We start from the raw sequence: 21,333 nt of genomic DNA, 5'->3' as shown, positions 1-21,333 counted from the left end.
TACATGTGCACAAAATGAACAAAAGCAAATTCTGGCATATGATTCCCAATAATGAACAGTATAGAGGAGTGGGGAAGACGTTTTTAAACATGATACCAAAGGCTGAGACCACAAATGAGACGGTCCAAGTTCTAATCACATAAAAATTTAAACAAGGGGAAAAAAAAAAAACACACACACACACAAAAACCCAACTCTCATGTCCAAAACAAAATCAAATTTAAAAGACAACTAATAAACTGGTGAAAAAACTCCATCAACAAAACAATCCCAAAGAATGAAAATGTTTACAAAAGAAATTCATGAAACAGACTGAAAAACACAGAAAACATAATCTTCCCAGATGTCAAAGAAATACAACAGGAGGAGAGTGACCAAGATGGTGGAACAGTAGGGCATGGAGCTCACCTCCTCCTACAAATAATCAAAAATACATCTAAAAATGGAACAATTCATGCAGAACATCTAAACACTGCAGAAGATCTGAGACTTCCAAAAGGGCAAGAAAATCTCCATATAACCAGGGAGAACAAAAGGGCGGGGGGTGGGGGGGTATGGGGGAAAGGAGGGCAATCAGGATGTGACCTGTGCCCCAGGGAGGGAAATGTGAGAGAGGAAAGGTTCCTGCCCCTTGTGAAGCCCCAGCACTGGTGGGGAAACCAGCCTGGAACCAGGAGGAGCTTAGATGCCTCGGGGGAAAGCGCAACAGTCAGTGTGAGGAAGGCAAATCGGAGACACTTTGCACAGGTGGTCAGTATGGCCTCCCTGCACTCTCCTGCCTGAGATGCTAACCCACCTGTGCAGGCAGCGGGTGCATGCTGAAGCTCAGACTTTGGAGATCACATCTGGCAAGAAGACCGGGGTTGGCTGCATAGAGACAGTCTGAAGGGGCTGTTGTATGGTGACTGACTGTGTACGCCAAAGAAGCCTGGGTCTCCCAGTGAGGTGAGAGACCACTGTTGGGGGGTATACAGGAAAGGGGCAGGAGACCACAGGGGTGCTTCTTTCCCCACACATGTTCTCAGTCAACAGGACACTACCTATACAAGCTCCAGGAGCCAACATGAGCTGCTGCTGCCATCACAAGCTCCAGAGGTATGCGCAGGCCACCCCTACTGCTAAGACATGCATGAGCAGGCACCAATCACTGCCCCCGCTGGCATACGGCCCCAGGAGCACAGGTATACCTTCATACTCCCTATCATAAGGATGACAGCGAGCATGGGCTAAGCAAAGAGGTAACAAGCATCCAAACTAAAAGCAACAAAAATATTAAACCCATATAAGCTTATACAAGGATGCTCCCACATATAGTGTTCCAAGACTATGGTAGATAATTGTTTCTCCTAAACTCATACAGTAAGAGAAATGTAAGTAAAATGAACAAGCATAGTAACCATTCCCAGTTAAAAGACCAAGAGAATTCCCTTGAAGGAACAAACAATAAAAGATGTGTTCAGTCTGAAATTGAGTTCAAAAAAGTAGTAATAAAAATTCTGAAGGAATTAACAGAAAGGCCATCGACAGAAACACAGATTACTGTAAAAAGGAACTAGAAACTATAAGGAGTAGCCAAGAAAAGTTAGAAAATTCATTTGCTGAGACAAAAGATGAGCTAAAGGCAATGAACAGCAGAATAATGCAGAAGAATGAGTAAGTGATCTGGAAGACAGAATAATGGAAATCATCCAATCAGAACAGGAGACAGAAGGTGAAATAAAAAAATGAAAGCAATATAAGAGACCTATGGGATAACCTAAAGCATGCTCGTCTATGCATAATAGGGATTGCAGAAGGAAAAAGATCAAAAATGTATTTGAAAAAATTATGGTTAAAAACCTTCCAAACCTAAAGAAAGAAACAGATAAACAGATACAAGAAGCAGAAGGTTCCAAACAAGATGAACCCAAACACACCTATGCCAAGACAATAAAAATGGCAGGGAGGGAAGGCACATGGGTGTGCCTATGGTTGATTCTTGTTGATGTTTGACAGAAAACAACAAAATTCTGTAAAGCAATTATCCTTCAATGGAAAAAGTAGCAAAAAAGGGGGGGGGGGGCAAAGGTTAGAGGACTCTAAAGGCAGCAAAAAAGCAACCAAGTTAATCCCAATGGACTCCTCTCCATAAGGCTACTCTGAAGGTCAGAAGGGAGTGGCAAAATACATTCAAAGCAACCTAGAATATTATACCCAGCAACATATTTCTTAGAATAGGAGAAGAAATAAAGAATTTCTCAGAGAAGCAAATACCAAAAGAATATAGCAATACTACACCTACCATAAAAGAAATATTGAAAGATCTTCTCTAAATAGAAAAGCAAGAAAGGTACACAAAAAAGGAAGTCACAATGGGAAAGTAAAGCACAAAAAAATCTTACTTGTGAAAGTGAAGATAAACACAAGGAACAGCAAAAGGATAAACAAGAAGATGTAAAATAAAATGTGGCGGAGAGGAGTAAAAACATTTAGATTCTTTTTTTAAAAAAAGAATGTGTTTGAGCCAATATGACTATCAGTCTAAAGCAAGTAGATATAGGAAAGGGGTTAACATACTTGAAAAACAGGGTAACCACAGATCAAAAGCATACAAAAGACTCATAAAAAACAGAGAACACAAGCATAACATAAAAGGAAATCATCAAGCCACAGAAAATATGATAAAAAGGAACAAAGAAGAAACATAGAGCCAATAGGAAAGCAAGGTTTAAAATGGCAATAAATAAATATTTTATCAATAATTACCTTAAGTATCAATGAACTAAATGCGCCAGTCAAAACACAAGGTGGTAGACTGGATTAAAAAACAAGAGCCTACAACATATTGCCTATAAGATTCACTTTAGGGCAAAGCACATACACAGAGTTAACGTTAAGGGATGGGAAAAGATATTTCACGCAAACAGAAATGACAAGAAAGCAGGGGGTTGCATACTCCTACCAGATAAAACAGGCTTTAAAACAAAGGCCATAAAGAAAGCTAGACCTTATATAATGATAAAAAGGGTCATACAAGAAGAGGATATTACATCCATTAACATATATGAACCCTCTATAGGAGCATCTAATTATATAAAGCAAACATTAACAGACATAAAAGGAGAAACTTACAGGAATACAATAGCAGGAAACTTTTAACACCTTATTCACATCAATGGACAGATCTTCTAGACAGAAAATCAGTAAGACAACAGCAACCCAAAATGACACAACAATTATGAGACTCAATTATTTCAGGATATTACATTAAAAAAATAATAATACACATTATTTTCCAGTGTACATGCAATATTGTCTAGGACTGACCACATACTAGGGCACAAAACCAACCTCAGGGAATTTAAGAGTATAAAAATCACTTCAAACAATCTTCTCTGATCTACAGTAGAATGAAACCAGAAAGCAACCACAGGAAAACAATTGAGAAAAAAATTACATGAAGAATGAAAGCATTTTACTAAAAAGGCAATGGATCAATATGTAAATCAAAAAGGGAAATTAAAAATACCTTGAGACAAGCAACAATGAAAACACAATCATACAAAATCTATACAAGGGAGCAAAAAAGTTCTTAAAGCTAGGAAAGCTCACAACTATACAGGCCTTCCTCAAAAAACAAAAATCTCAAATAAGCAACCTAAATTACCACCTAAAAGGCTGAGTAAAAGAAGAACAAGCAAAGCCTAAACTCAGCAGAAGGAAGGAAGTAATAAAGATGAGAGAAGAAATAAAACAAGATTAAATAATAGAATGAAATCAATAAAACCAAGTGCTGGTTCTTTGAAAAGGTAAACAAAATTGCCCAACTTCTGGCCAGGCTCACCAAGAAAAGAGGAAGAACCCAGATGAACAAAATAAGAAACGAAGAAGAAGAAATAGCAACTGATACTGCTGAAATACAAAAATCAGAACAGAATCCTACAAACAATTATTTACCAACAAGTTCGACAAACTAGAAGAAATGGACAAATTTCTAGAAACATACAGCTCACCAAAACTGAATCAAGAAGAAATCCATATTTGAACAGACTGATTACTAGAACTGAAATAGACTATGTAGGGGAAAAAAACAAAACCAAAAAACTATCTATAAACTAAAGTCCAGGATCAGATGGCTCCACAGGCAAACAATATCAAACATATAAAGAAGAACTTTTACTGACCCTTCTCAAACTCTTTCAAATTACCGAAGCAGAGGGAACACTCCCAAAGATATTATACAAAGCCACCACCACCCTGATACCAAAACCAAACAAAGGTAATGCCAAAAAAGGAAAACTGTAGGTCAATATCCGTGATGAATATAGATGTAAGAATTCTCAACCAAAACACTAACCAAATCCAACAATACATAAAAAAGATCATATACCATGACCAAGGGGGTTCATTTCAAATTCACAAGGATGGTTCAATATACACAAATCAATTAATAGGCTACACCACATCAACAGAAGAGAAAAAACACGTAATCATCTCAACAGATGCAGAAAACACACTTGACAAAATTCAACATCCATTCACGATAAAAAAAAAAAGACTTAACAAAATGCATATAAAGGGAACATATCTCAATATAATAAAAGCTATTTACGATAAACCCACAAATGATATAATACCCAACAATGAAAAGCTGGAAGCCTTCCCACTAAAATCTGGAACAAGACAAGGATGCCCACTCTCACCATTTCTATTCAACATAGTACTGGAAGTCCTAGCCACAGCAATCAGACAAGAAATAAAAATTGGAAGGGAAGAGGTAAAATTGTCACCACTATATGCAGATAACATGATGATATACACAGAAAACCCTGAAGACTTCAGAAAAAAAGTTAAAGTTGATAAATGAATTAAGCAAGGCAGCAGGATACAAGATTAACCCACAGAAATTGGTTGCAGTTCTTTACACTAACAGTGAAGTAGCAGAAAGGTAATGTAAAAAAATACCTTTAAAAACCACACTCCCCCAAAAATAGATAAATAAAATACTTAAGAATACTTTCACCTAAGGAGGTGAAAGACTTCTATACTGAGAATTAAGAAACTGAAGATGATTCAAAGAAATGGAATGATATCCCATGCTCTTGGTTGGAAGAATTAATATTATTAAAATGGCAACTATCCAAAGCAATCTACATATTTAATGTGATCACTATCAAATTACCCAGGATATTTTTCACGAGAACAAATAATCTTAAGATTTATATGGGACAATGAAAGACCCTGAGGGAAAAAAACAAAGCAGAAGGCACAACCCTTCCAGACTTCAGACAATACCCCAAAGCTACAGTAATCAAAACTGTGGTACTGGTACAAAAACAGACACACAGATCAATGGAACAGAATAGAGAGCCCAGAATAAACCCTCACACCTATGGTCAGAGGCGGCAAGAATATAAAATGGGAAAAAGACAGTCTCTTCAGCCAAGTGGTGCTGGGAAAGTTGGACAGCTGCATGTAAATCAATGAAGTGAGAACACACCCTCATACCATCCACAAAAATAAACTCAAAATGGCTTACAGAGTTAAATATAAGACATCATAAAACTCCTAGAAGAGACCACAGGCAAAACATTCTCTGGCAAAAATTTTAACAGAGTTTTCTTAGGTCAGTTGCCAGGTCAATAAAAATAAAAACAAAAGTAAACAAATGGGATTTAGTCAAATTTACAAGCTTTTGCAGAGTAAAGGAAACCACAAACAAAAGGAAAAGAGAACCTATGAAATGGGAAAAAATATCGGTGAACAATGTGACCAACAGGGCTTACTCTCAAAGACATACAAACAGCTCATGTAGCTTAACAACAACAAACTAAACCACCTAACTGAAAAATAAGCAGAAGACCTAAATAGACATTTACCAAAGGTGACATGCAGATGGCCAATAGGTACATGAAAATATGCTCAACATCATTATTAGAGAAATGCAGATCAAAACTACAATGAGGTACCACCTCACATCAGTCAGAATGGCCATCATTAAAAAGTCTACAGACACAGAATGAAAGATCAAAAAAAGAAAAAAAAAAGGGTTATATACAATAAAAGCTGGAGACAGTGTGGAGAAAAGGGAACTACCCCCTCCATTGGTGGAATGAAAACTGGTGTAGCCACTAAGAAAACTAAAAATAGAACTACCATATAATTCAGCAATCCCACTCCTGGGCATATATCCAGAGGAAAACATGGTGTGAAAGAATACACGTACCCCTGCAGCAGCAGTATTCACAACAGCCAAGACATGAAAAAAACCAAAATATCCACGAGAAGGATGAACAAAGAAGGATGGATGGATACATACACACACACACACACACACACACAGAATACTGCTGCTGCTGCTGCTAAGTCACTTCAGTCGTGTACGACTCTGTGTGATCCCACAGACGGCAGTCCATCAGGCTTCCCCGTCCCTGGGATTCTCCAGGCAAGAACACTGGAGTGGGTTGCCATTTCCTTCTCCAATGTGTGAAAGTGAAAAGTGAAAGTGAAGTCACTCAGTCGTGTCCAACTCTTAGCGACCCCATGGACTGCAGCCTACCAGGCTCCTCCATCCATGGGATTTTTCAGGCAAGACTACTGGAGTGGGGTGCCACTGCCTTCTCCACACACAGAATACTGCTGCTGCTGCTAAGTCACTTCAGTCGTGTCCAACTGTGTGTGACCCCATAGATGGTAGCCCACCAGGCCCCCCCCGCCCCCCGCCGTCCCTGGGATTCTCCAGGCAAGAACACTGGAGTGGGTTGCCATTTCCTTCTCTAATGCGTGAAAGTGCAAAGTGAAAGCAAAGTCGCTCAGTCGTGTCCGACTCTTAGTGACCCCATGGACCGCAGCCTACCAGGCTCCTCCATCCATGAGATTTTTCAGGCAAGACTACTGGAGTGGGGTGCCATTGCCTTCTCCACACACAGAATACTACCCAGCCATAAAAAAGAACAAAATAATGCCATTTGCAGCAATAAGGATGCAACTAGAGATCACCATACTAAGTGAAGTCAGAAAGAGAAAGACAAATACAATATCACTTATATGTGTAATCTAAAACAGCACAAATGAACCTATGTATGAAACAGAAACAGCCTCAGACACAGAGAACAGACTTGTGGGGGAGGGGGTTGGGGAGGGATGGACTGGGAATCTGGAGTTAGAAGATGCAAACTATTACATATAGACTGGATGAATAACAAGGTCCTACTATAAAGTACAGGAAACTATATTCAATATCCTGGGATAAACCATAATGAAAAAGAATATAAAAAAGGATATATATGTGTGTGTGTATAACTATGTCACTTTGCTGTAGAGCAGAAATTAAATTATAAATCAACTATGCTTTAATAAAAAATAAGTTTAAAGAAAAGCAGTGATGTAACAGTTTCTATGTATCAAATTGACAAAGCTGAAAAAATTATAACGATGAGGAAGGACTTATGGTTCAAGATGGCAGAGTAGAAGGTATGCGCTCATCTCCTGCAAGAACACCAAAATTGCAACTAGCTGTTAAACAACCATTGACAGGAAGAAGCTGGAACCCACCAAAATAAGATACCCCACATCCAAAGACAAAGAAGAAGCTGCAGTGAGATGGTAGGAGGGGTGCAAACACAATAAAATGAAATCCCATATCTGCTGGGTGGGTGACCCACAAACTGGAGCACAATAATACCAAACGAAGTTCTCCCACTGTTGTAAAGGTTCTGAATTCCATGTCAGGCTTCCCAGCCTGGGGGTTTGAAAAGGGCCTGGGAACCCCCTGCCAATCTGGCCTTTAAGGCCAGTGGGATTTGATTATAGGACTTCCACAACTGGGGGAACTACAGACTCTAGTCTTGGAGGGCACAAACAAAATCTTGCCCACACCAAGACCCAGAAGAAAGGAATAGTGACCCAACAGAAGACTGAACCAAAACTACTTGCTAGAGTTGGAGGGTCTCCTGTGGAGGCATGGGTTGGCAGGGGCTCACCACAGGGACAGGGGCACTGGCAACATCAGACCAGGAAGGTCCCCCTTAGCGTAAACCCTTTTGAAGTTCACCATTAACCCTACCATAGAGCCTGTAGACCCCAAGGTTGGGTCAAACAACTACCAGGGAGGGAGTGCAACCCCACCCATCAGCAGATGATTGGATTAAAGCTTTACTGAGCAAGGAAGGCCCTGCCCACCAAAGCAAGACCCAGTTTTTCCCATTGCCATTCCCTCCCTTGAGGAAGTTTATACAAGCCTCTTAGCCTCATCCACCAGAAGAGCAAAAAGAAGCACAGTCCCACAGCAGCTAAAACAAAAACCATATTACAGAAAGTTAATCACGATAAAAAGCAGAAAGTTATGTCCAAGATGAGGAGCTTCCCTTGTAGCTCAATCCATAAAGAATCTGCCAGCAATGCAGGAGACCTTGGTTCAATTCCTGGGTCGGGAAGATCCCCTGGATAAGGAAATGGCAACCCACTCCAGTATTCTTGCCTGGAGAATCCCTGGACAGAGGAGCCTGGCAGGCTACAGTCCATGAGGTCACGAGAGTCAGACATGACTTAGTGAGGCTTCACTGGTGGCTCAGATGGTTAAAGAATCTGCCTGTAATGCAGGAGACCTGGGTTCAACCCCTGGGTTGGGAAGATTCCCTGGAGAAGGGCACGGCAACCCACTCCAGTATTCTTGTCTGGAGAATCCCCATGGACAGAGAAGCCTGGTGGGCTACAGTCCATGAGGTCACAAAGAGTTGGACAGGACGGAGCGACTAAGCACATGTCGCAGATGAAGGGACAAGATAAAACTCCAGAAAAACAACTAAATGAAGTGGAGATAGGCAACCTTCCAGAAAGAGAGTTCAGAATAATGATAGTGAAGATGATCCAGGATCTTGGGAAAACAATGGAGAAGATGCAAGAAATGTTTACCAAAGATCTAGAAGAACTAAAGAACAAACAGAGATGAATAATATACTAGAAGGAATTAATAGCAGAATAACTGAGGCAAAATAGATAAATGAGCTGGAGGACAGAATGGTGGAAATCACTGCCACAGAACAGAATATAGAAAAAAAAAAGTGAAAAGCAATGAAGACAGCCTCAGAGACCTCTGGGACAACAATAAATGCACCAACACTCGCATTATAGGGGTCCCAGAAGGAGAGAGAGAGAAAGGACCCAAGAAAATATTTGAAGAAATAACAGCTGAAAACTTCCCAAACATGTCCAGGGCATGATAAACCCAAGAAGGAACACATCAAAACACATACTAATCAAACTGATAATAGTTGAAGACAAACATAAAATATTAAAAGCAAAAAGGGAAAAACGACAAATAACATACAAAGGAACTCCCATCAGGCTATCAGCTGATTTCTCAACAGAAACTCTACAAGCCAGAAGGGAATGGCATGATATATTTAAAGTGGTGAAAAGAAAGAACCTACAACCAAGACTACTCTACCCAGCAAGACTCTCCTTCAGATTTGATGGAGAAATCAAAAAGTTTTCCAGACAAAGCAAAAGTTAAGAGAAGTCAGCACCGCCAAACCAGTTCAGTTCCCTCACTCAGTCGTGTCCAACTCTGCAACACCTCGACTGCAGCACTCCAGGCTTCCCTGTCCATCACCAACTCCTGGAGCTTGCTCAGACTCACATCTATCGAGTTGGTGATACCATTCAACCATCTTATCCCCTGTTGTCCCCTTCTCCTCCTGCCTTCAATCTTTCTCATAAGTAAGCATAATGTATTTATTTTAGAAAACATGAATTTTTGCCTAACTATAAAATTTATGACATTTTGATTCCACTTGTTTGACTTAGCATGAATAGAATGCTATATGTAATTTAAAGGACTAAATGTGCAACAAACAATGAAGGTTTACTTTATAGCACAGGGAACTATAGTTAGTACTTTGTAATAACCTATAATGGAAAATAATTTCAAAAATATTATATGTGTATATGTATAACTGAATCACCTCGCTGTGTACCTGAAACACTGTAAGTCAACTATACTTCAATAAAATACATATATTAAGGAAAAAAAAACCATGCCAGGAAAGAAATTATAATGCTAATCTACTAAAGTTCTTAAAGTTAATAAGTGAGTTTTACAAGGTCACTGAATAAAGTTCAATAGATAAAACCCAACTATGTTTCTATACTAGCACTGAACAATTAGAAACTGAACCATGTCATTTAACACTGAACAAAATAAAATGCCTAGGTATAAATCTAACAAAATACCTACAGGACCTATATGCTAAAAACAATGAAACACTGATGAAAAAAAAAAAAAAACCACCTAATCAAACAGAAAGATAAGACTATGTCATGTATTAGAAAGACTCAATATTTTTAAGCATGTCAAACTTCCGCAAGCTGGTCTACAGATTTAACACAATTCCAATTAGAAATCTAGCAGGATTCTGTAAATACTAACAAGCTGATTCTAAAATTCATATGGGAATGCAAAGAAACAAAAAGAGTTAAAACAATTCAGGAAGAACAAGGTTGGAGAATTTACACTACCCAAAGGATAAGAGTCACTGCAAAGCAACAGTATTCAAGATACGTGGTACTGGCAAAAGAACAGACAACACAACCAATGAAACAGAGTGCGGAAACAGACCTACATACATATGACTAAGTGGTTTTTCAATTAAGTAGAAAAGGCAATTCAAAGCAGAAAGGACTACATTTTAACAAACAGTGGAATAAATGGATGCCCACATGGAAAAAATAAACCTCAATCTGGACCTCACACTTTATGTAAAAATGAATTCAAAATGGATTACAGACAAAAACCATAAATTATAAAGCTTTTACCAGAAAACATAGGAAAAATATTTATGATCGTCACCTAGATAAAGACAGCAATAACATCAAAACAATTGCTTAAACAAAATTTAATCAATTGGTCTTTATTATACTTGAAAATTTTTGCTCTGTGGAAGATTCTGTTAGGAGAATGAGAATATAAGCCACAAACATAATAAAATATCTGCAAACACTTACCTGACAAAGGATGTATATGAGAATATATAAAGAACATTCAAAACTCAACAGCAAGAAAACCACCCAGTTCAATGGGCCAAAGATGGAACAGGTACTTCACCAAAGACATATAGATGGCAAATAAACCCACAAAAAGATGCTGAGCTTCATTAGTCTTAAATACAAATTGAGACCACATTAAGTTATTACTACACACCTATTAGAATGGCTGAAACATACACACACAAAATAGATAATACCAAGTGCTGACATATGAAGCAAATTGGAATTCTCACCCATCATTAGAGGGAACACAAAATGGCACCAACATAAGTAATCGGTTTGATGATTTCTCATAAAACTAAACACACACTTACCACATGGCCCAGCAATGTGACTCCTAGGGTATTTACCCAAAATAAAATGAAAATTTAAGTTTACACAAAAGCCTATACATGAATGTTTACAGTTATGAATACAACTGTCAAAATTGGTAAAAATCCAAACATTCCTTAAGGAATGAACAGACAATCAAGTGTGGTGCTCTACACAATGGTGCTCTACACAATGCAAAACTACTCAACAATAAAAAGGAAAATCTATTGATATACACACGACATGGATGAACTTCAAAGACATATATATATATATATATATATAAAAAGAAGCCAGACTCAAAACACTATTCACTACAGATTTATATGACATTCTGGAAAGATAGAAATATATGGAATGAAGAAACTATCAAATGGATGCCAGAGGTTTGGGGTGAGGGGTCATTAAGAGAGAATGGGTTATTAAAAGGGACATTAAAAGAGAATGCTTTGGAGGTGATGAAACTGTTCTATATACTGACTGTGCTGGCAGTTACAAAACTCAGTGCATTTGTCAGAACTCAGAACTGCATAACAACAAAGTTTACTGCATGCACATATAAAACATAAAGTTATATATTAAAAAAAAAAAAGAGAGAGAGACTCCAAGTGCTATAGGCTGAGACAGACTGCAGGGAAATGGTACTCTCAATTAGTTGTTGAAGTAGTACAAGCTCAGTCTGGCAATACAAGACATTAAAAGCATGAATTCAAAATAAGGCACCATAAGGTTCTGAAGACAAGGAGAATAATAAATACTTCATCTTCAGTACTCGATTCTACATATAAAACTCAAGATTCAAATTCTCAAAATGGTTAGTACATGGTCAATGTTCAATGAATGATGCTGATGAATAGATGAAAAGGGTGAATATACAGCAATTCCACTTTTGAGCATCTGCCCAAAGGAAATAATTAAGGCTGTACACAAAGACTTAATTATAAAGAGAACTCTAAAATGGAACAGGGTCATATATTTCTCCTTAAAAATGGGATGCATTTTGTCACTTGCCAGCACAAGAAGATACCTATGATACATTGCGAAATTAAAAATACCACTCCAAAACAACATCCAGCACAATCCCATTTTTGTTCAAAGAAAAACTATTAAACCTATAAATCCTATACCTTCTTTTATTCTGTAAGGATGAAAAACACATCTGAAAGACTACAGAATAAAATGTTGAATATTAATCTCATGACAGTAGGATTACTACTGATTTTTAGTTTTTTCTTTTTACTTGTCAGCGTTTTGTTTTTTTCCACAACGAAGATCTGCTATTTTAAACTTAACTTTGTTTAAAAGAGCCCTAATAAGAAAGTCCTAACACTTCAGAGATAAACATAATCTTCTAGGGCTGGGCTATCCAGGAGCAAAGATGTCCTCCTCCTCAGAAGCCTCATCTGAGGGAAAATCCAATGCTTACAGGACCAGAGGTCTGACCCAGAGGCTGTCCTCAAACATGTCCTTTGAGGGTAAAAAGGCTGGCACCCACCTGTATAGATGTCCATGAAGCTGTGCAGGGCCAGACAATGGGGATTCAGACACATCTTCACCTGAGCAGTCACAACCTGCAGCCAACTGGCTGTCAGCAGCCAGCACTCCTGGGGCCCCGCCAGAGAGCTAGTACCAAGAATATTTTAAAAAAAAAGAAAAGAAAAGAAGGAAAATCAACCTTTTATTGCACTTCCTAGGCTCGGTGATCAACAGCAAACTCAAGACTTTAAATGTAGTAGGAAATGAAGGTGCTGGACCTTGTGCTCCAAGAATTTTCTTAGGTGGGTGTTCCCCCTTTGTTGGAATTGGGCTTATGGAATCACCCCTAAAGTTAACATAATTCTGAACTTATTATCCAATTTAACCAACCCTAATGAACTCCCACAGAGAAGGGAATGGCAATCCACTCCAGTATTCTTGCCTGGAGAATCCCATGAACAGAGAAGACTGTCAAGCTACAGTCTATGGGATCACAAAGAGTCGGATATGACTGAGCCACTGGCAACCCAATCCAGTACTCTTGCCTGGAAAATCCCATGGACAGAGGAGCCTGGTGGGCTACAGTCCATGGGGTCGCAGAGTCGGACACAACTGAGCGACTTCACTCACTCACTCAATTCCCAAATTCAAAGATTTTATGGGGTAGTCCAGAAGTAAACTAAATCCTAAGCTGGGGATAGTATCATTTCAATAGAAATAATAGATAATCACTATTATTATAATTTTATTTTTGGTGATTGCAAATGTAAAGGAAACCTAAGAAAAGCTGAAAAGAACATCTGCAAAGGTTATAGCCTTAGTGGTATTTGAAGAAAGGGGTTAAGGTTAAGTTACAGATTAAGTAAGATGGGGCAGCAAGGGGAGGGTAAATCTGAAAGGGGTGCTTACTTTTGTCCCCCTTTGAATAATGGGCTGCTACAGAGAAGGCACTGCGTGGATGGAGACTCGTAGTAATTCGACCAAGAGGTTTGCTCGATGGTGACAGTCTCCTCACTCACATTGGACAGGACGAGCCGAGAGCTATTGAGTTCATGAATCAAAGAGAAGACCTCGGCCAGTTCTGACTCATTCTCGGGAATCTGCAGGACTTTGCGCAGCAGCTGCAGTGTTGACTGGCGCTGGATCTCCCTCTGGGCTGCGCTCAGGGGCTCTGTGGCACTTAACACATCCGGGAGTGGTGAGCTTGCCTCCTGGAAGAGAGCAGATCCGTCACAAAACACCATCGAGGGCAAAAAAGAGGTGGCCACAGGCTAAAACCATGAGAGGGTGTGACTGGCAAAGGGAAGGGCCTACAACTGAGGTGGGAAACCTAGGTCCCTAAGCCACTCAGCTAATAACTCACTGTATGACTCACAGCAAGAGTTTTCTCTCCCTGGCAATATTTCTCTACCAGTAAAATAAGAGGATTATATACACCTCTTGGTAATGGTTTCAAGATTTTGCTCCCATTCACCACCTGTGAGGTTTGGAGGATAACAGACCAGGGGTTCAATTCTGGATATGTCACTGAAGAGCTGTAAATGGATAACCCCTGCAATACCTCCAAAAATGAAGGATCAAAATACTAATAATCTCCTAGAGTTGTTGCAGAGTAAATGAGATAGTGCAAGTAAAGTACTCAGCATGCAACAAAAACTCTTATGAATGGCGGCGACCATGGATTAAAAAAAAAAAAAAAAACTCTATGAATGGTAGTTTTGATATGTAAACAGGCACCTATAGAGCTTAAAGCATTTATTTTTAACACCGTGTGGCTTCTGAATACAAGGGAACTTTATACACCAGTCAGAGGCTTCCAGGAAACAAGGTTCTGAAACGCTCTCTGAAACAGGTCCTTCTTATACAGGTCCCTTTTCAATGGAGGTCCTTCCCTGATCTGTGCAAATGTAGCATCAATCACTCGCTCCTTCACGCTCCTATAGTGCACTCCTTCACTGCATTATTTCATTTTCTCATAGGCGGCAAGTCATTGTTCTCTCCCCTGCTTATTTACTGGATTTCTAATACCACCACTGAGGGCACACAAAAGATGCTAACTCATATTTGCTAGACATATTATATGTTGTTTCATGGAGGTTAACTGCATAACAACTTATTAACTCAGTATACTTGTGACAACTCTTATCTTGCTATCTGTAATAGTCTGGTTACCTATCTTCCCCCTAAGCTAGACTGTAAGCTCCTAAAAGGAAGTGGGCATGTCTTATTCATCTTTGTATCCCCCAAAGCTGACCCATAACAGGCTTTCAATACATGCTTGCTGAAAAAATGAATTTGAATGAATGGCTGTAGAAGAGCTGAGTGACACTAGAATGAGTTGCCCCAGGGCACTGTGTTTTCTCATTTACGACTGTGTTGAACCATGGGATGGTACTATCCTTTGGCTCTGAAACACAGATGAAAGATGGAAAGGAAAGACCATTCCAGCCCAGAGATACTGCAGTCTTAATTACAGCAACTGGTGACAAACTGCATAGGAAATGTATGGTCACCAGGGGGCTCCAAAGAGAAGGCACATAAACTTAAAGGTCCTTGGGTTTCTGAACAGTGTTTTGTGGAAAACAATTATTTTGTTTCTCTAAAATTTAGACAGTTAGAATGTGAGGGAATGTATGAAGATGAGGGTCATGGGGGTAGGCAGCTACCAGCTAACCAAAAAAAAAAAGAAAATAAAAAAGAGTGGGACTTGAAATCAACTGTCAAAAGGTCCCCAGATAATTCTTGCATGACCAAAAAAAGCTAAGTCACTTCACCAGTAGAGACTTTCACTTTCATAATGCAAGCCACATCGAAAGCTACAATGAAATAGGAAAAAGGAATTCAGAGCATCTACCTACACAGGACCTAATTCCATTCCATAATCACTGACACATTATATATGCAAGCTCCAGCATTAGAAATATGGGGCCTGGCAATTCCCTGGGACCAGTGGTTAGGACCCTGTGCTCTCACTGCCAAGGGCCTGGGTTCAACCTCTGGTTGGGGAACTAAGATCCCACAAGCCACATGGCCAGAAAGAAAAAGGAGTATGGGCCAACAGATTACACTTGCCTGACAAGTGATTGTGGTCTTACAGGGAACTAAAAGGGTGTCAAGACAGGGTGTCATCAACATTTTCTATTTGTTTACTTAGAATCTTTTTGTTTTAAACTTTTTTTATTTTGTATTGGGGTGCAATCGATTAACAATGTTGTAATAGTTTCAGGTGAACAGGGAAGAATGTTTATATCCACAGTTTTACAGAGTTCTAAGCAAAGTACTGATGTTGAAGCTGAAACTCCAATACTTTGGCCACCTGATGCGAAGAACTGACTCATCTGAAAAACTCTGATGCTGGGAAAGATTGAGGGCGGGAGGAGAAGGGGACGACAGAGGATGAGATGGTTGGATGGCATCACCAAGTCAATGAACATGAGTTTGGGTAAACTCTGGGAGTTGGTGGACAGGGAGGCCTGGTGTGCTGCAGTCCATGGGGTTGCAAAGAGTTGGACATTACTGAGCAACTGAACTGAAGCAAAGTACCCAGAACATCTGAATTTTTTACACTGATCAGAAATTATTTCCATTTTGTAGACTAATCTTAATCTTTTTATGCATTAATAATTTACTATTAATAATTAATATTTAATTATTGTTATTGTTCTGTCACTAAGTCGTGTTCGACTCTTTGTGACCTCATGAACTGCAGCACACCGGGCTTCCTGTCCTTCAATATTTCCCTGAGTTTGCTCAAACTCCTATCCCATTGAGTCAGTGATGTCATCCAAACATCTCATCCCTTGTCACCCACTTCTACTCTTGCTCTCAGTCTTTTCCAGCATCAGGGTCTTTCCCAATGAGTTGGCTTTTCACATCAGGTGGCCAAAGTACTGAAGCTTCAATACCAATGAAAATTCAGGACTGATTTTCTTTAGGATTGACTGGTTTGATCTCCTTGCTGTCCAAGGGACTCTTGAGAGTCTTCTCTAGCACCACAGTTCAAAAGCATCAATCCTTCAGCACTCAGTGTTCTTTATAGTCCAACTGTCACATCCAAACACGACTACTGGAAAAACCATGGCTTTGACTAACAAAGGTCTGCCAATAGACCGCTGGTGGCAAAGTGATGTCTCTGGCTTTTTAATACGCCATCTAGATTTGTCACAGCTTTTCTTCCAAGGAGCAAGCATCTTTTAATTTTGTGGCTGCAGTCACCATCTGCAGTGATTTTGGAGCCCAAGAAGATGAAATCTGATACTGTTTGCACCTTTTCCCCCATCTATTTGCCATGAAGTGATAGGACTGGATGCCATTATAATTTATTTCAATGGTAGACACAGGTTATCCCTAATTTTATCTGTTATAATTATAGAATGTGTGATGTTTCAGATAGACTTTATTTCAGATATTTTGTTTAATTCTGGGAATATGTATTCTCTTATTTGTCAAAAGTATCTGTTCTGAATTTGAGTCCCAACACTTGTCAAGAACCATGTAGATGTGTGTTTCTATGTGAGCACTGAAAGTTTTACTCTGGAAACTGACTTAAGGAAACAGTTCAAACAAACAAAAAGTTAATCTGGGGTATAAAATTTATACCCTGGGGTATAATCTGGGGTATACATTTATAGATCTAAATCAATTTTCTTTATATTGAACTGGAATTATCCCTGCTTACTAAATAACATTCACTTGCTTGAAGGAAAAAAAAAAGACATGGTGTGGCTGATGTGCAGTGAAGAGAAGCACATGAACCACATGGAGAAACCGGAAGGAAAGCTCACTGCCAGCAGAGGGCACCGTGTGTAACAGAATGTGACAGAAGGTACGGAAGCATCCCACAGGCAGTTTTGAGACTCCTCGAAGCTCAACTCGAGTTTTCTCTAGAGCTCATAGCCCCAAGAATAGAAGGCCCAGATCTAATCCACCTTGCCTGCTTTGTTTTACTGATGGGGAAACTAAAATTCAGGATAGGGAAAGCAAGTAACTTAGGGTCACTTCCAGGCAGGTCTCTCAACTCCTATTCTCAGTGTGTTTTCCTTTTAGTTCCACTTCTCTTTCTCACAATAACCTCAGAATACTAGCTCGAGCACAGAGAGAGATCTGAAGATTAGGGGTGAGATTCACTGCCGGAAAGCCCCCTCCCTCACATATATACAGAAAACAGCTTGAAGAAATCCTCCCTAACCTCTCTAGTTCTGTCCACTCACAAACCCCCTGACCTCCTGACATAACCTTCTGAGCCTCTCCATGGCTCAAGGACATTCAGTATGACCCCACTGCCTGAAAAACAAACTGCCTAGTCTTAGCATTAAAGATCCTCCATGATACATGGTCCCAATCTTTTAAGACATCTTTTCCATACTCCTCCCTATACACTCTCTCCTCTAACCCAATGGAACATCAGACTGCCTACCTCCTCATCTCTACTCATGCCTATCCTTGAGGATTTTGCACACCTTTCCCTCCCACCCACATCCTGCACATCGTGTGAGGTGTGGGTTAGATCTGGAGTGGCCAGGTTCCATTTTGGATCCTGACCTGTTCTGTGAGACATCCTCTTTCCCTCCAAAGCATATGAGTTAAGATCTCGCTTTATGTTCATCCCAGTCATTCTGTTCACTGCCGTGGGTAGGTACACTTTCTGTTCACTTAAAAAAAAATTACTACGTGGAAATTCAGAGATCCCCTGAAACTGCCCATTTTCCCTGGTTCTAGTAAACAAACAAGCAACAAAAACAAGCCCTAAGGAGCCAAGTGGAATGTGTTTTACTATCCAGCTGTTTGGTCCCACTTCAGAGAGCAGGCCTGCCAAGACAGCTAGAGGTAAAGCGCTATGGTTGGTCAAATGCTCTGCAAGGAACCTGAGTAGTAGCAATCTCATCTACAAAGTCCTGAGGCTGGCCACTCTGTATTTACCAAAATTCTATTTTACAGGTCCTTCAACAACTTCAGAGCTAAAACGATGTAACTTCTCTAACCCTTTCTTCTTAAGAATCCTCACTAAGGCCCGTGTTGGCTATTTTTTTCTCTGTGAATGAACTCTTGGTCCACTGAGCTAGAAGGTTCTTGGAGATCAAGGTATCTGATAAACTCCCTTATCTTAGCCAAGAGGATAAGGAAGCCCAGAAAGAAGGCACTGGCCAGGTTCAGAACCTAGAACCTGGCTCCAGTCCTGGTGCTAACTACAATATGTACCAAGAAATCCTTTTACTTCTCCTAAAGCTGAGCTGCTAACAGAGCCCTGTCCAAGACTGGGAGGTGTGTTTGGGGAAGGAACTCACGAGAACCTTGGTGGTTTTCTCAGTCCGGTCTTTGGCAAGGTTAAAACCACAGCTGGGACAAATCCGAGGTTTATGCCGGTTGGTGTAGACATAGCTACAAGAGGGATTCTTGCACTTTCCCCGACCTCGTGATGTAGCCAGGCCCAAATCCTAAAAAATAAGACCACATTTCAATTCTACAAGTCAATTTACACCTGTGCAGAGCCAAGAATCAGGATGACCTGCTATTGGGAAAAGAGGAGAGTGGCAATTACAAACCCAGATTTAGACCAGCTCTCAAAGAGCCTTGAAACAAGATACTTTTTCTGTGTTTATCCCCCTTCAGTCTTAATATAGCCTGAACAGTTCTGGCAAGTCCTCCTATCTGTGAAACAAATGAGTTGAATCTCAAAGGTCAGAAATTCAAATGCCTTCAGGGTCCAGACAATCAGCAGTGAAGCAGGTCTATTCTAACAAAGGGCCAGGGGGACCAAAGACTTCAAGCTCCATCTGAAGAAATATTGTGACCGGTGGCCTCCACAAGCTCACAGCTCTGGCACTGAGGCTCTTACAACAAGCTGCAGTCTAATCAGCTGAAGAGAGGGTCCTGGGCAGTCCCCACCAATTGATGCTCCCAGTGGCCTCCCATAGCCACAGGGGAGACAGTGAAGGGATGGATGGCACAAAGAAGGGAGTGATTAGGCCTATGGAAAATGAAGCCTGAGCAGTTCTCCAGGATGAGAGAGACCCTCTTCCCAAGATAGGGCCGGACAAGGCAATGACCCACCATACTATGTCGTCTTGTTCCTACTAAATGCCCAGAACAGGGCACGGCACAAAGAATGTGCTCAATAGAAGTTTTTGAATTTTTAAAAATCTTGAATTTTAAAAATCTAGCTGCTTTCTCAAAATCTGTGCATCTCACTCATCCAGGGAAACTGGCAAAGGTTACCTGACTGGTTGGTACCTTAAGATCAACAAAATTAGAGAGTACTGAGCAAGAGAAGCCCCAAAACATGCTTTCTAAGCCAACAGAGTATTTTACAGACAGTGAAAACTGAGGACCAGAGAAGGAAAGAGCCTCAAGGTCAGATGGCATGCCAGCAGTAGAGCCAGAACCACTCCTGCACTAGGTCTTCTGACATCTAGTGTTTATTTCACTGCTCCAGGCTGCTTAGGCTGCAAAAGGATGACCCCAGAGCCACACAGTCGTTTACTGGGAGTTAATATGTTATGTTAAAAATAAAAGCGGGGGAGGGAAAACCCTGGTGGGAAACACCAGGCTGAACAAAATAAGTTGCTTTTACTAAATCACTTCTCAAACCCTATCAGATACTAGTACCAAATGTGACTGTTTTAGGGAGAAAAAAATACATTTCTCAAACTTACATGTAGAGCACTAAAAGGTCTAAAGACGGCTGAATGCTGAAGCTTGACTGAATTCTCAGTGACTTTCCAAGAGAACTACTCTCAAGAGTAATACCTTGGTCAGCTGGCCTACACTTCATAGATCCCACTTGGGAAAAACAAGAAACCTAGCTGATTCACTCAGTAACTACTATGATTTGTTCCAGTGACGAGCTGTTTCTAATCAATGATCGAGCCTTCACCCTACCCTCACTCCCAAGTACTACCCCCCACGCCCCTCAGACTCCTACTCACCCTCCACCACACAACCAAACCACCCCTGTGTCCACCCATCACTTAGTTCCACTTACCAGTGTGACAGTGCAGCTGTACTTATATGGAGGAAACATATCAGGCTTGACCTCCACAACTTTCACCTGAGATGTCCTATTGGCTTGGCCATTTGATAGCTGCAGATCAAAACAAATTACTTAGTGCTTTTGAGCCTCAGTCAAGCTCCTGAGGTCCTATGTACTAAAACAGCTTGAGGAAACAGTTGCCCAGGAAGTTGTAGAGCTACGCTCCAAATGAGCCCTCTGGGATGCCAGTCAGCAGTAACCAGCCCACCAAAGGTTGAGTGTCACTTTCAACTCCCGAGGTTGCCACATTCCTTTGCACAGCTTCTAACATTGCATATTAGTAGCACTCTAAATCAGATTTACAACTACTATCAAGTGAGAAAAGCATATAATTGCTCTATACACAAATATGTGGTTGAATTATGCTGACATAAAGAAGTCTGTGGAATTCTCTGGCAGTCCAATGGTTAGGAATCTGCACTTCCATGGCCAGGGGCCTGTGTTTGATCCCTGATTGGGGAACTAAGACCCCATTTTTTTCAGAATGGCCA

General features: G+C 40.3%; 1 protein-coding gene across 3 annotated transcripts in view; it reads right to left on the bottom strand.

Annotated features, from left to right (window-relative positions):
• HMGXB3 (HMG-box containing 3) overlaps positions 1-21,333 on the bottom strand; it is a 63,779-nt gene that overhangs the window by 15,547 nt on the left and 26,899 nt on the right. For 2 of the 3 annotated variants that reach the window (XM_020885366.2, XM_070465634.1), the window contains 4 exons: positions 20,795-20,893; positions 19,098-19,247; positions 13,723-14,024; positions 12,833-12,960 (listed from right to left, as the gene is read on the bottom strand). In XM_020885366.2, coding sequence (XP_020741025.2) covers positions 12,833-12,960; positions 13,723-14,024; positions 19,098-19,247; positions 20,795-20,893 — 679 coding nt within the window. The remainder of the gene's footprint in view (positions 1-12,832; positions 12,961-13,722; positions 14,025-19,097; positions 19,248-20,794; positions 20,894-21,333) is intronic. The other variant, XM_070465633.1, reaches the window with a different exon arrangement.

The sequence above is a fragment of the Odocoileus virginianus genome, chromosome 3, assembly GCF_023699985.2.
Source record: "Odocoileus virginianus isolate 20LAN1187 ecotype Illinois chromosome 3, Ovbor_1.2, whole genome shotgun sequence".
Taxonomy (NCBI): domain Eukaryota; kingdom Metazoa; phylum Chordata; class Mammalia; order Artiodactyla; family Cervidae; genus Odocoileus; species Odocoileus virginianus.
The sequence above is the reverse complement of the archived record's forward strand: the minus strand, read 5'-3'. Positions and strand labels throughout refer to the sequence as shown.